Source organism: Vombatus ursinus, unplaced genomic scaffold (genome assembly GCF_900497805.2).
Source record: "Vombatus ursinus unplaced genomic scaffold, bare-nosed wombat genome assembly UNPS02014794.1, whole genome shotgun sequence".
Classification (NCBI taxonomy): domain Eukaryota; kingdom Metazoa; phylum Chordata; class Mammalia; order Diprotodontia; family Vombatidae; genus Vombatus; species Vombatus ursinus.
This window is the reverse complement of record NW_020954572.1, coordinates 19,580,976-19,595,362: the sequence shown is the minus strand read 5'-3', so window position 1 is coordinate 19,595,362 and position 14,387 is coordinate 19,580,976. Positions and strand designations below refer to the sequence as shown.

The 14,387-nt window shown below is 42.7% G+C and overlaps 1 protein-coding gene across 2 annotated transcripts in view; it reads left to right on the top strand.

The window, feature by feature from the left end:
- The window catches only part of CAPN3 (calpain 3), an 80,458-nt gene that overhangs the window by 51,347 nt on the left and 14,724 nt on the right, over positions 1-14,387 (top strand). For both annotated transcript variants that reach the window (XM_027869942.1, XM_027869941.1), the window contains exons 6-12: positions 2,706-2,789; positions 5,611-5,696; positions 6,508-6,585; positions 7,567-7,727; positions 11,735-11,904; positions 12,468-12,479; positions 13,376-13,584. In XM_027869942.1, coding sequence (XP_027725743.1) covers positions 2,706-2,789; positions 5,611-5,696; positions 6,508-6,585; positions 7,567-7,727; positions 11,735-11,904; positions 12,468-12,479; positions 13,376-13,584 — 800 coding nt within the window. The remainder of the gene's footprint in view (positions 1-2,705; positions 2,790-5,610; positions 5,697-6,507; positions 6,586-7,566; positions 7,728-11,734; positions 11,905-12,467; positions 12,480-13,375; positions 13,585-14,387) is intronic.

The window sequence follows — 14,387 nt, the reverse complement described above, 5'->3', positions numbered from 1 at the left end:
ATAAATAGTGCCTAACTTCCAAGCTCTGCTCAGGGCTTACCGGTAAAACTTCTTTCCACTTCTGAACAACTAAATTCCATTTGCTTCAACCTCTCACAGATGTGCCTCCTTTCTCATCCCATGAATTAGAGAATGAAAAAGGAGAGAACCTCTTGTCTTATCCATCCCTCGCAGGGATCCAGGTCTTAGTATTTGTCTGTGGCCTGTGGGGACAGGAGCCATGAAAAGTCTAAATCGGGAGGGCTCAGGTTCCAGAAATCCTACGCTGGTCCATATTTCTTCTGCTGGCATTGCTAGAAGGGCCAGAGTCCAGCCCTGGGAGAGGGCCTTGGGACCAAAGAATCATAGATCTAGGTCTGAAAGGCATCTCAGGAGTCATCTAATCCAGCCCCTTCATTTCACAGATGAGGAAACTGAGGCTCAGAGAAGTGAAGTGATTTTCCCTAGATCGCACAGATAGTAAGAATTTAAACCAAGTTCTCCGACTTTAGAGTCAGGCGTTTTCCCACCATAGTAAAGTAGCCGCGTTATCAGGTGCCTAAGAAGGAGCTGGTAGAGACCAGCAGTGACTCCCTGGATTTCTGTATTGCCTGTTCGCTGACTGTTTCGTGCTCCTGTCAATTCTCCTTTATGTAACAAATGTAGCAAACGGGAGTGGCTGTCCCAGAAGCACCAGGCCTGGCTCTTCCCCAGCATGACTGTGCATGAAATCATCCCCTCCTTTGGAAGGTCTCTGGGGATTCTTCCAACATTTCTTGGATCTAAGAGATCTAACAGGGTTGGAATGGTGACAAAGTCAGAATGGGGGGGAGGGGAAAGGCACAGGGAAGGAAAGCAGCGCTTAGGCTGTTCTTTTTATAATTACCCAGGAGTGGTAAACCTGAATGAGCTGCCCTGGGACTGGGGAAGGAGGAACCAAGCCCCAGGACCACTATCATTCTTCCTTTCTGATGGACAGTTACAATCACAAAATCTCAAAGTGGTTGAGGACCTCAGACACAATGTAGTCCAGCCCATACATGAACAATAATACCCACTACCACAGCCCAGACAAGCAAGTTTTCTTCCTTTGCTTAGCACCCAGTAGGCATTTAATAAACGCTTATTGACTGACTGGCTGTGCTTGAAGATTGTTAGTGAGGGAGAACCCCCCTCTCTCGAGGCAGCCCATTCCATCCTAAATAAAATAAATAAACCTATGATCTCATTGGTGTAGGGAATTCCCAGTGAGGAAACCCTCTCTGCCAGTGCAGCTCAGCACCTCCTGTGTGCCTTAGTCTTAGAGTATGGTTTGAGGGCCTGGGAGGTTCAGTGACTGGCCAAGGGTTCCATAAACCCAAGACTTTCTAACTTCTAGGCCAGCTCTCTATCCCTAACACCACACTGGTATTTCCTTTTTTTTTTTTTTCCACCAAGTATCTTTCAACTTCCTTCTATTGCTCCTGGTCTGTCCTGTGGATTCTAGGGTGTCTAAGGTGAGCTCAGGGGTTTAAGGAGCATCATATTTCTTGAATTCCCATAAAAGGTCTGACAGAGATTGTTGCTAAACAGACCTCTAGACTCCTCCCATCACACCTACACATACACACACACACACCCATACTTTACAAATTCCCTTATTGAGAGGAGCTCTCCATTGATTTGAACAGAACATCAGCACCCAGGCATTTTTCAAGACTCTCACCCTTCAGTCCTGGAGCTGCTTTCCGGCAGGGGCAGGGGCTAAATCTTTCTGACATCCTAAAAGCACCAACTGAAGTTGCTTTAAGGGGTGGGTACACACCCAGGACTATACACATGAGCAAAAGATTTAGGGATAGGTGGAGTATCCTTAGTTCCTCTCCCTTCTAAACCCTGAAAATGAGCCTGAATTAACTTTGCCCCCACATAACAAAAGCTGCTGCTCCCCCCTCAGACCACCTACTCATTACCTGGCATAGCTGAGTCTGTGGTGGTCTGTTAAGGCACTATTCTCATCTCCTTGTAAGTCTTGAACCCAAACCTATTTCTTAACACTTTTGTGATACATCCACATCTTCAAACAAGGACCAGGGCAGGATTTGAACTTGGGTCTACCTGATTTCAAAGCCAGCATTCTATTTGCCACACCAACTAGTTGCAAGGGTCTGTGTGTCCTGTGCCAGAACTCTCAATAAGAAGTTTAATTTAAGTCTTTACTTAATTTTCCCTTTTTGGAAAAGAGGAAGTATTTAGACAGATCAGGGAAATGGTATGATATGTAACAGAATGCTGGTTTCAAAGTCAGAAAGACTTGGGTTCAAGTCCCACTTCTGACATATCCTGGTTGTGTGACCTTGGTTAGGTCACAACCTCTCAGTGCCTTAGGCAACTAAAATGTCATTAGCAGAGAAGGGTATCAACCTGCATTGGCAGAGGGAGTTTCCAGTAAAATCCCAAGTCCAGTCCCTTTCCTTATCCCCTGTCCCTGTGTAGGCAGAAAAGAGAAGTCTCAGGTTAGAGACCCTGGAAGAATCGGAATGGATAAAGAGTAATAGTGCCCGGATGCCCGGGAGGGCTCTGCAGTGTCCCCTCAGCAAGAGTTCCAAGATAGCAGACCTCAAGTCCACTTGGTGGGCTTGTGGTTCCCTATTGGGAGGGAGGCTGCCAGGTGAGAAAAGATGTGAGAACTTCCTGGACAATTCCTGGTCTTGCCACTGACAACCTGTCTGGTTTGGGCTCCACAGACAATTGTTCCGGTGCAGTATGAGACACGAATGGCCTGTGGGCTGGTCAAAGGTCATGCATATTCAGTCACTGGACTAGAGGAGGTAAGCATATAATAATAATAACAACAACAACTAACACATAGTACGATAAGATTTGCAAAAACATTTTACGTGCTCTTTCATCTGATCTTTCCAACAATCCTATGAGGTAGATGATATTATTATCGCCATTTTACAGATGAGGAAATTGAGCTTGAAAAAGGACTTGCCAAAAGGACCCACATGTACAAAAATATTTACAGCAGTTCTTTCTATGGTGTCAAAGAATTGGAAATTGAGGAGATGTCCATCAATTGGGGAATGGCTGAGCAAGTTGTGGTATATGAATGTAATGGAATACTATTGTGCTATCAGAAATGATGAGCTGCCAGACTTCAGAAAAACCTGGAAACACTTGTATGGTCTGATGCTGAGTGAAGTGAGCAGAACCAGGAGAACATTGTACACAGTAACAGCCATGTTGTGCAATGACTAATTTTGATAAACTTAACTCTTCTCAGCAATGCAAGGATCTAAGATATTTCCAAAAGTGTCATGATGGAAAATGCTATCCACATCCAAAGAAAGAACTATGGAGTTTGAATGTAGATCGAAGCATACTGTTTGCTCTTCTTTTTTTCCTTTTTTTTTTTTTTCGTTAGGCAGTGGGGTTAAGTGACTTGCCCAGGATCACACAGCTAGTAGGTGTTATGTGTCTGAGGCCGAATTTGAACTCAGGTCCTCCTGAATCCAGGACCAGTGCTCTATCCACTGCGCCACCTAGCTGCCCCCTCTTTTTTTTCTTCTGTTTTGTTTTGTTTCCTCTTTCTAGTGGTTTCTCCTATTGGTTCTAATTCTTCCTTACAACATGATTAACATGAAAATATGCTTAATAGGAATATATATGTAGAGCCTATATCAAATTGCACACAATCTAAGGGAGAAAGGTGAGGAGGGAAGGGAAGAAAAATTTAAAACTCAAAAGCTTATGGAAGTAATTGTTGAAAACTAAAAATAAATTAATAAACTTTAAAAAAAAGAAAAGAAAAGGGACTCGCCTAGAATCATATAACTATTAAGTATTTGAGACAGGATTTAGGATTTGAACTCAGGTCTTACTGACTCCCAGTCTACCACTCTATCTACTGTTCTTGTTAGCTAGTGGCCAGGCTGAGCTACAGTCAGAATTGGAAAAAAAAAACAAAACCTGGGGTTGGGCAGATAGCTTGAGTCACCCTCCTAACCAAGATGTGAGATGAAAAGTCAGGACCAGATCTGCCTGTGCCTAGATATCTGCAGAGGGTGCTCAACTGGCATGACAATGAGGTCCCCTAGGGAGCAGAGGCATAGACAACTACTTCATGGAAGGGGAATCCAGCCTAGAAAGTTCACTTATAAATGTTTTACTGAATTTTATTTTATTTTTGAATTAACAAGCATTTATTTTCTCTCTCTGCCACTTCCCCAACTGAAAAGAAAAAGGGAAAAAAAAAACCTCGTAACAAATATACCTACTTAAGCAAAACAAATTCCTAAAGCATTAAAATTCAACATGTGAATGTGGCATTCTGCATCTTGAATCTATCACTTCTTTGTCAAGAAGTGGGTAGCATAATTCATCATCAGTCCTTTGGAGACATGCTTGGTCCTTTACACTTATCAAAGTTTTTTTTTTTGTTTTGTTCGTTTGTTTTTGTGTTTGTTTTTTGGAGGCAATGTGGATTAAATGAGTTGCCCAGGGTCACACAGCTAGTCAAGCGCCTGAGACTAGATTTGAACTCAAGTCTTCCTGACTCCAGGGCCGGTGTTCTATCCACTGTGCCCCCTCGCTGCCCCTTACTAATCAGTAATTTGTCTTTATAGTGTCATTATTCTTGTTCTTGTGTAAATCGTTCTCCTTGTTCTGCTCACTTTACTCTGCATCAGTTCATAAAGTCTTACCAGGCTTCTCAGAAACTATCCACTCAATCATTTCTTCCAGTATAATAATATCGCATTACATTCATATGCTACAATTTGTTTAATCAGTTCCCAGTTGATGGGCAACACCTTAGTCTCTAGTTCTTTGTCACTGCAAAAAGAGCACGTGTATATGTCTGTGTCCTTTTCCTCTTTGTTCTCTTTGGGAGAAAAGTCTTAGAAAATTATTTTCTAAGATACCACCCTTTACTCCTCTGCAGAGGTGAGGGATCCACAGGCATGGAACATTGCATATATTGTCAGATTCCTTTCAATGTATGAATTGCTTTTACTGGCTTTTTTCCTCTTCTTTTTGGTTCTCTAGGATGGGGAGAGATAAAGTGGGAAAATTAGGCAAGATGGAAGAAAAGCTATCAATAAAAATTTATTTAGAAAAAAGAAATTATAGGGGAAGATTACTTTGTAGAGGATTGAGAAATGGTGACCTTCCTTCCCGCACTCCCAAAGCTCCAGTGCTCTGTCAGCCTCTTTCCAAACCCTAAGCCCTGAAGGAAAGTAATAATAATATCACATATTTATATACACTTTCCTGTTTGGTCCCTATGACTATTCTGTGTACAAGCATTATCACACCCCATCTTATAGATGAGGAAACAGGTTTAGAGAGATTAAGGGACTTGTCTGAGACTTCATAATTCACAAATAGAAGAGCTGGGCCCAAACCAGATCCCCTAATGCCAGATGCTGTCTCCTTTCCAATGTGTTACCTCAAAGGTTGATGACTCAGTCACGTCAATGTTAAGTTTTTGCCTAGGGCACCTTAGGCAAGTACCATCCAGACTTTGGGGAGGAGCAGAAGGGTAAACTTCTTTCCAAACAGATGAGCTTGTTTCTTGCCTAGTGCCTGGTAGCTCTTGGGTATTTCATAAATGACTGTTCATTGATTGATTGTTTTTTGCCCAAGACGACATTTAAAGGAGAGAAGGTGAAGTTGGTGCGGCTGAGGAATCCCTGGGGTCAGGTGGAATGGAATGGCTCCTGGAGTGACGGGTAGGTGGGCAGAGACTCCCAGAAGGGAGACTCCAGGGGCAGCAGGGTTGGGGTGGGAGTTAGGGGTGGGGGAATGATGAACAAGCATTTATTGAGTGCCTCCTATGTGCCAAGCACTGAGCTAGGTGCTGGGGCTACTAAAATGAAAAGTCTTTTTCAGTCAATCAATAAATATTTATTAAATGCCTACTATGTGCCAGGCACTGTGCTAAGTTCAGGGGCTACAATGACTAACATGGAACAGTCCCTTTCAGTCAGTCAGCAAATATTTTTAAAGCACCTACTGTGTGCCAGGCACTGTACTAGGTACTGGGGCTACTAAAATGAAAGTCTTTTTCAGTCAATCAATAAATATTTATTAAACACCTACTATGTGCCAAGCACTGCGGTAAACACTTTACAAATATAATTACATTTGATTCTCACAAGAACCCTGGGAGGGAGGTGCTATTATTATCCCTATTTTACAGATGAGAAAACTGAGACAGACAATGGTGAAGTGACTTACTCGGGGTCACACAGCTAGTAAAAGACTGAGGCTGGATTTGAACTCAGGTCTTCCTGACCCCAGGTCCCACCCAGCTGCTCCATGTGGTGGACCACTTGGAATTGTAGCAGCAAGGATTCTTGTTCAAGAATGCGTTCAACTAGATGCCGTCCACCTTTGAGATTCCATGGTGGGAGGGACTTGGGGCAGCTTGGCCACTTCTGGACCCTAGTTGGCTCTAGGCAGGTTGCATTTGCTGGGATGCAGCGGTACTATCTCTGAGGTTGTCGTCCTTCTTATGTGATACCAAATGTCGCTCTCCAGCTGGAAGAACTGGGTCCTGATTGACAAGGCAGAGAAATCTCGTTTGCAGCACCAGGTGACCGAGGACGGAGAATTCTGGTGAGTCTAGGACCCACAAGGCCAGAGCCCTCAGACAGAACCCAGAAGAAGAGCCTCAGGTCTCAAGCCAGTGGCAAAAACCACCGGCAGCGGGAACCTCAGTTTCTCCAAAACTTTTGGCTCTCAGTCCGTCTGGGCCCCTCCACCATATTTTCTTCAAAGCCAAGGGACAGGACTGACTAATCACTGAGTCCCACATTGTTTTCAGAACACCAGTGATAGTTCCACCAATTTCTGTACTCCCTGGGCTGTAGACAGAGCTGGGATGACCTCCTCAAGCCCATTGCTACTCTCTTAGATACAGAGGGTGTGTTTGTATGCAATGATGTTGGAGGGAAAGAGTGCATTCAGATGATGATTTGGGGTGAATATTACTCACTCCAGCACTTACGGTATTCTCCTGGGCAAGATTTCCAGTTCATGATTAATTTGTGTTTTCTTGCTAAAGATACACTCAATCAAGTGAACGGAACCAGGAAAACATTGTACACAGTAACAGCAACATTGTGCAATTATCAAGTATGATTGACTTAGCTCTTCTCCGCAATACAATGATCCAAGATAATTCCAAAAGACTCATGATGGAAAATGCTATCAATATCCAGAGAAAGAACTATGGAGACTGAATGCAGATTGAAACACACAATATTCACTTTACTTTTTCCTACTTTTTTCCTTTTGTTCTGTTTCTTCTTTCACAACATGACTAATATGGAAATATGTTTTACATGATTGTACATATATAACCTATATCAAATTGCTTACTGTCTTAGGGAGGAGGGAAGGGAGGGAGGGAGAAAATTTGGACCTCAAAATTTTATTTTAAAAAATTAATGTCAAAAATTGTCTTTACATGTAATTGGAAAAAATAAAATACCATTTTTATAAAAGGTCCACTTACTTTAGAGCCTTGCCCTTCCATCAACCTCTCCTTCCTTACCTCCCCTTATAACCTTCCTTTCTCTACTCTCACCCTCTAAGGATGTCCTATGAAGATTTCATGTATCATTTCACAAAACTTGAGATCTGCAACCTCACAGCTGATGCCCTGGAATCTGACAAGCTCCAGAGCTGGACTGTGTCTGTGAATGAGGGCCGTTGGGTGCGAGGATGCTCTGCTGGAGGCTGCCGCAACTTTCCAGGTGAGAAAAGAAATTGTCGAGAGGACGGTTAGCTTCTCATGTGGGTCTGACTGTTAGCTCTTCCGGGGGTTTATGAGCATAGAGATCCTAGTTACTGATAGAAGTAGTTAACAGAATGGCACATTGTGGTACATGAATGCTGAAGAAACAATGACGATGAAGAATACTGAGAAATATAGGAAGATTTATATGAACTGATGCAAAGGAAAGTGAGTGGGCAGTTAGATGGTGCAGTGGATAAAGCAACCAGACCTGGAGTTAGGAAGACCTGAGTTCAAATCCAGTCTCAGACACTTAATAGCTGTGTGATGCTGGGCCAGTTACTTAACCCCAATTGCCTTAAAAAAAAAAAAAAGAAAAGAAAAAGCACTCTAGCTCTCAAGTCAGAGGACCTGGATTTAAATCCTGCCTTTGGTATTTACCACCTATGTGATCTTGGGTCAGTCAGTTAGCTGCCCTAGCCTTCAGTTTTCTCATCTGTAATATAAAGGGGTAGCTCCACACTGGACTTCCTTCTTCCCTTCTGTCCCCCTCCAAACCCTGCTCTACATTGAGATCTCCAAAGGATGTACCACCACCCTGCTCAGCGAGCAACCAGGTGACAAAGTGGATAGAGTGTTGGCTCTGGAGTCAAGAAGACTCCTCTTCCTGAGTTCAAATTTGGCCTCAGACACTTACAAGCTATGTGACCCTGGGCAAGTCACTTAACCCTGTTTGCCTCAGTTTCCTCATCTGTCAAATGATCTGGAGAAGGAAATGGCAAATCACTCCAGTATCTTTGTCAAGAAAACCCTAATGAGGTCATGAAGAGTTTGACAGGACTGAAAAACAACTAATGTTGAACTGTATCTACCCCATCAAGACAAGATGTATTGAGAGACAAAGTCGTGTAGCAGAAAGATCCCTGTAGGTGGAAGTCAGGTGAGTTGTTGTTTAGTTAATTAGTCATGTCTGACTCTTCATGGCCCCATTTGGGTTTTCTTGGCAAAGGTACTGGAGAGTTTTGCCATTTCCTTCTCCAGCTCATTTTACAGACAAGGAAACTGAGGTAAGCAGTGTTAAGTGACTTGCCCATGGTTACACAGCTAGTAAGTGTCTGAGACTGGATTTGAACTCAGGTCTTCCCAACTCCAGGCTTGGTGCTCTATCCACTGAGCCACCCAGCTGCCCCCAGGTGAGGCCTGGGTTCAAATTCTACTTTGCAACAATTGGTACATGAACATGGATGGGCAAATCACTTAATCTTTGTGAGCCTCAGTTTCCTCAGCTTTGAAAAGAGGATAATAATAACACAGGTTTCATGGGGTTATTGTGAGGATCAGAAAAGATAATGTATGGAAAGCACTTTGAAAACCTTAAATACAATTGGTCCCATCATCCAAGACCACTGATTGACTTTCTAGAAAACTTTCCAAGGTTCGGGTAAACCGAACTCTAGAGACTGGAAGCAAAATGTGGTGTCAGTATATGAGACAATATTAGAATATTCAGCTTCTCTTATTGTTGTTCTTGCCATTTATATTGTCAGCCATGTACACTGTTCTCCTGGTTCCAGTCACTTTCCTTTGCATTAGTTTATATGTCTTATACTTCTCAGTATTCTTCATTGTCATTATTTCTTACAGCATTCATGCACCACAATGTGCTGAGCCATTCCCCAATCAATAGGCATCTACTTTGTTTCCATGTCTTTGCTACTCCAAAAGGTGGAGAGTGCTTATTGTCAAGTTGTCTAAACCTTCCCCCTCCTCCCCTCCTCAATTTCCACATCTTGCTCTAAGTTCTTCCCTCTTGGGCCAATAACAATATCAACAATAGTAATAATAGCATTTATATAGTACTTGAAGGTTTACAAAGGACTTTACATCCATCTCATTTGATCCTCAAAAACCCGTTATCTCCATTTCACAGATGAGTAAACTGAGGCAGAACAGAGGTGTAGGGACTTTTACATAGTTACCAAGCATTTTAGACAGGATTCAAACTGAAGTCTTCCTGACTCCAAGTTCAGTTCTCTACCTACTATATCATCTAGCTGCCTCTACAGAATGAATCAAATCCTTTTTCCGTGTGACAGCCTCTCAGGTTGTTTAAGGCAACTCTTATCTGGCCTCAGTTACTTACTAGCTATATGGCCCTGTATAAATCATTTAATCTCTGTCTACCTCAGTTTCCTCATCTGTAAAATGGAGACAATAACAGCACCTACCTCCCAGGACTATTGTGAGGATAAAATGAGAATGTATGTAAAGTACTTTTTAACCTCGACCCTCAACCCCACATCTTCTCTTTAGGGTAAACAATTTCAGTTCCTTCAATTAATACTTATCTGTTATGATCTTGATGGGGAAAGGGAATGGACCAATCATTTGTTAAGTGCCTACTATGTGCCAGGAACTGTGCTAAATGTTTTACAAATATTATCTCACTTAATCCTCACAACAATCCATGGAGATAGGTGCTATTATTTCCCCATTTTACAGATGAGGAACCCTGAGGCAAACAGAGGTCAAGTGACTTGCCCAATTATGTAAGTGTCTGAAGTCACATTTGAGCTCAGGTCTTGCTAACTTCAGACCCAGTGTTCTGTCTACTCCACTACCTAGTGACCTGAGGTTCATAGGTTCCCAATGTGGGCAATACTGTACCCTGTGGGATGCTGGAACAATCTAGGGGGGACAGTAGTAGCCTCAGGTGTAATTGGGGGACATTGAATAAAAATAAGGCGGCTGTGGAAGCATAATGAAAGAAGAGAAAGAAGAAAATTTTGAAAAACCATTCGTACATGTTTCATCTGTTGTGTAACAGTTAAAGTTGTAGTGATTACATTATTTTCCAAATAAACACACAAAAGCAGTGGTCAAGTCTGCTGACAGGTTTTAACAAGCAAGTGTTGGCAGGTGAGAGGTTCTCACATTGTCAGGAAGTCCAGCATGCAGTGGCAGGAATATGTACATGTAATGACTTGTTTACAACATGATAATATTGCATCATCAAAATTTCAGTGCAGGAAAAACTTCATAAATTTACAACAAATTATTAAATTTAAGATGCGTCATTTTTTAAAAATATATTTTATATTTTTTTGAAATTATACGAAATTTTTTTTTAAAAAATCACTAAAGGGTTAAAGAAAGTAGATTTCTGGGGGGCACTGAATAATTTTTTTTTGAAAAGGGACTGGTAGGTAAATTTGGGAACCTCTGCTCTTCATCATCCTGGCTTTCCAGCTTTTCAATGTCCTTCTAAAAATGTGGTACCTGAAATATACTCTGATGGCATTAGTCTGTGGCAGTGCCCATGATCCTAGGCCACTGGACTGACTGACGTTCTAGGGTGGGAATGAATCCCTATTTACAACGAGGCAACTGATGTTCATCAAAGTTAAATCACTTATATAAGGTCATATAAAGAGTGTGTAGTGTACTCAAACCCAAGTTTCAAAGCTGAGTACTCTTTCCACTATCAATGGGCCATCATTGAGCCATAGGTATAAAACCATTTTAGTTGCTCTCCCTTAGATTTTGGCTTTCATAGTCAACCAAACAGAGGCTACACCCAACTGGGACCATACACCCTCATTGACAAGGTCTCGACTTCCACTGACTCATTCAGGTACATGGCAAGGTCTCTTGGCTATGGGTTGATATAATTCTGTTCTTACATTGACTGCTTTGCACAAAGGGGTATGAAAAAATACAGTGCATTGTAACCCAGCTAGGATATACTGATGAGGCATGAAAAAGACTTGACATATTGACTGGGAATCAGTAAGCCAGACTAGTAGCCAGGGCTGTTCCAACTTCAAGCAAGGACAGGCTACTTCTCAGCTGGAAAAATGCTGGAATGCCTTCCAGGGGTGGTCTTCCCCTACTTGGATCTCTCAGAGAGGGAGGGAACTCTGTAAGTGCCCTTGCCAAGACAGCCAAGCCTGCTTCGCTTCCCTGGACTTTTCCAAGATCATAGACTTTAACAAGTGTTTCCTTTGGGGGGGGGGGGGGAGACAGACACTTTTTGGACCAATCCTCAGTATCGCTTGAAGCTTCTGGAGGAAGATGATGACCCTGAAGATAGTGAAGTTGTCTGCAGCTTCCTGGTGGCCCTGATGCAAAAGAATAGGAGGAAGGATCGGAAACTAGGAGCCAACCTCTTCACCATTGGTTTTGCCATCTATGAGGTACTGGACCTGCCCACTCCCTAACTTTATTATTATCTTCAGCCCAGTGACCACTGCCTGGAATCACTTGTCCCTACCAGAGATTGGACTTTTAATGGCTTAATCCTTGGTTTAATCCTGGTTTCCAGAGGGATCCCTGTTTTCTTGCTCCCCAAGGGCCTATTCACAACCCTGAATACCTAAGCTGTTTCATTTAAAACAGGGCTTCTTATTTTTTTGTGTCACAAGACCCTTTGGCAGTCATATGGACCCCTTCTTAGAATAAGGTTTTTAAATGTATAAAATAAAATACAGAGAATTACAAAGGAAATCAGTTGTAATCAAATAGTTATGAAAATATGAAAACAAAACCAAAAACAATTTTATGACCCCAGATTAAGAAATTCTGATATAAAAGATTTTTAATGAATCGTGAAGGCCAAGGCGAGAAACCAGGGCTAGCTGATTGGTGTAGATATTTGTTTTCTTGCCCTGGTTACCATCTCCTGCTCACCAGTGTTTCTTTCCCAGATTGTTCTGATATGATGGAGCTTAAACATTTCTTTTTTCTGCTTTTTTTTAAGGTGCCAAAAGAGGTATGGAAGTGATGGCAGGAGCAGCCCAGTGCCATGTTATTGAGGGTGCAGAGAGGGCACAGATCTGTCTGTTGAGCCTTGAGAGCCTTCTGGTGGGGTTCGTTGCCAGGGAAGTAACAAGAGTTGCCCCTATCCACCTCATTCCTTCTTTAGTCTATATTCTTGTTGGTGTTTCCTGACACTTCTCCAGATATAGGCTAGCTTCTTGAACCTTTGACTATCAAAATGTCATTCTTTCTAGTCCTCTGGTGCCTTATGGATACTTAACCAAACTCCTCATCCCCCCAGCCCCAATATCTTCACTCCCATGAATGGGGATGGGGGAGGGGAGAGTGGAGGAAGGGAATTATTAAGTGCCTACTATGTGCCAGGCACTGTGCTAAGCACCTTACAAATATTATCTCATTTGATCCTCACACCAAGCCAGGGAGGCAGATGCTATTATTATTCCCATTTCACAGTTGAGGAAACTGAAGCAGACAGAGGTGAAGCGATTGGTCCAGCTAGTAAGTGTGTGAGGTCACATTTGAGCTCAGAACCAGGTCCAGAGCTCTATCCACTCCATGCACCTAGATGCCTCATTTAGGATAGAGTAGTGACATCCTTCACAATTCTCCCCTCCCCTTACCCTTTTCCATCCTCTCCAGTCTTTCCCATTCATGTGGGGCTCTCTTGGTCTGGGATGATCAATTTAGAACTGGAAAAGATCTCAGAGGCCATTCTAGTCGAACCTCTGTTTAATAGATGAGAAAACTGAAGATTCAGGGGTTAAGTGATTTACCCAAGGTCTCACGGGTATTGGAGATCATACTTGAACTCGGGTCCTCTAGTTGGAACAAGTGCTCCTCCCATTCTGTTCTGCCTCTTCCACCTTGTTCCTTCTTCCTCCTCTGCAGATGCATGGGAACAAACAGCACCTACAGAAGGATTTCTTCTTGTACAACGCCTCCAAAGCCCGTAGTAAAACCTACATCAACATGCGTGAAGTGTCCGAGCGCTTCCGCCTGCCCCCAAGCGAGTATGTCATCGTCCCCTCCACCTACGATCCGCACCAGGAGGGAGAATTCATCCTTCGCGTCTTCTCGGAAAAGAGGAACCTCTCTGAGTGAGTAGAGGCTTTTCCCAACCCGACTCTGGAAAACAAGTCCATTGCCATTTCCAGCTCTGTTTTCTTAGGGAAAAGAGTACACAGGAATTCTGAACTTCCAGGGTGAAATGTCGGGGAAGGTGGGCAAGGCACGGGTAGGGAGGACTGCATTCCTGAAGCCTTTCGATTGGGCATGCAAATGTCACCCCCACACTCCTTCCTTCCTAGGCTGGGTGGACCCCCCTCTTCCCAGCAGTACCATTTTCCCAGGCATCTGGTTGTCCCCAGTTGATATAGTTTAAAGGTATGGCAACATATACCCATATACTTGAACCCACAGATTATTTTCATGACCAAAAAAAAAAAGGTACAGCTCAATGAATTGAGCATGCAATTGGAAAAAAAAAACTATAAAAGCAACACATCAAAAATCCTCAAACTAAGCATCAGATCAGATATCCTGAAAATCAAAGAAGTGATTAACAAAACTGAATTTTTTTAAAAAATTGAATTGTAAATAAAAGTAGGAGTTAGTATTTTTTTTCTTTTTTAGACAATTGGGGTTAAGTGACTTGCCCAGGGTCCCACAGCTAGTAAGTGTCAACTGTTTGGTCTGAGGCTGGATTTGAACTCAGGTCCTTCTGACTTCAGAGCAGGAGCTCTAGCCACTGCACCACCTAGCTGCTCCAGGAATTAGTATTTTAAAAAACAGTAAAAAACAACTTGTGTGATTTTTTTTTTAAGAGGAAAATCAGATTCAGTATCAATAATATCATTCATCGGGGCAGCTAGGTTGCACAGTGGATAGAGCACCAGCCCTG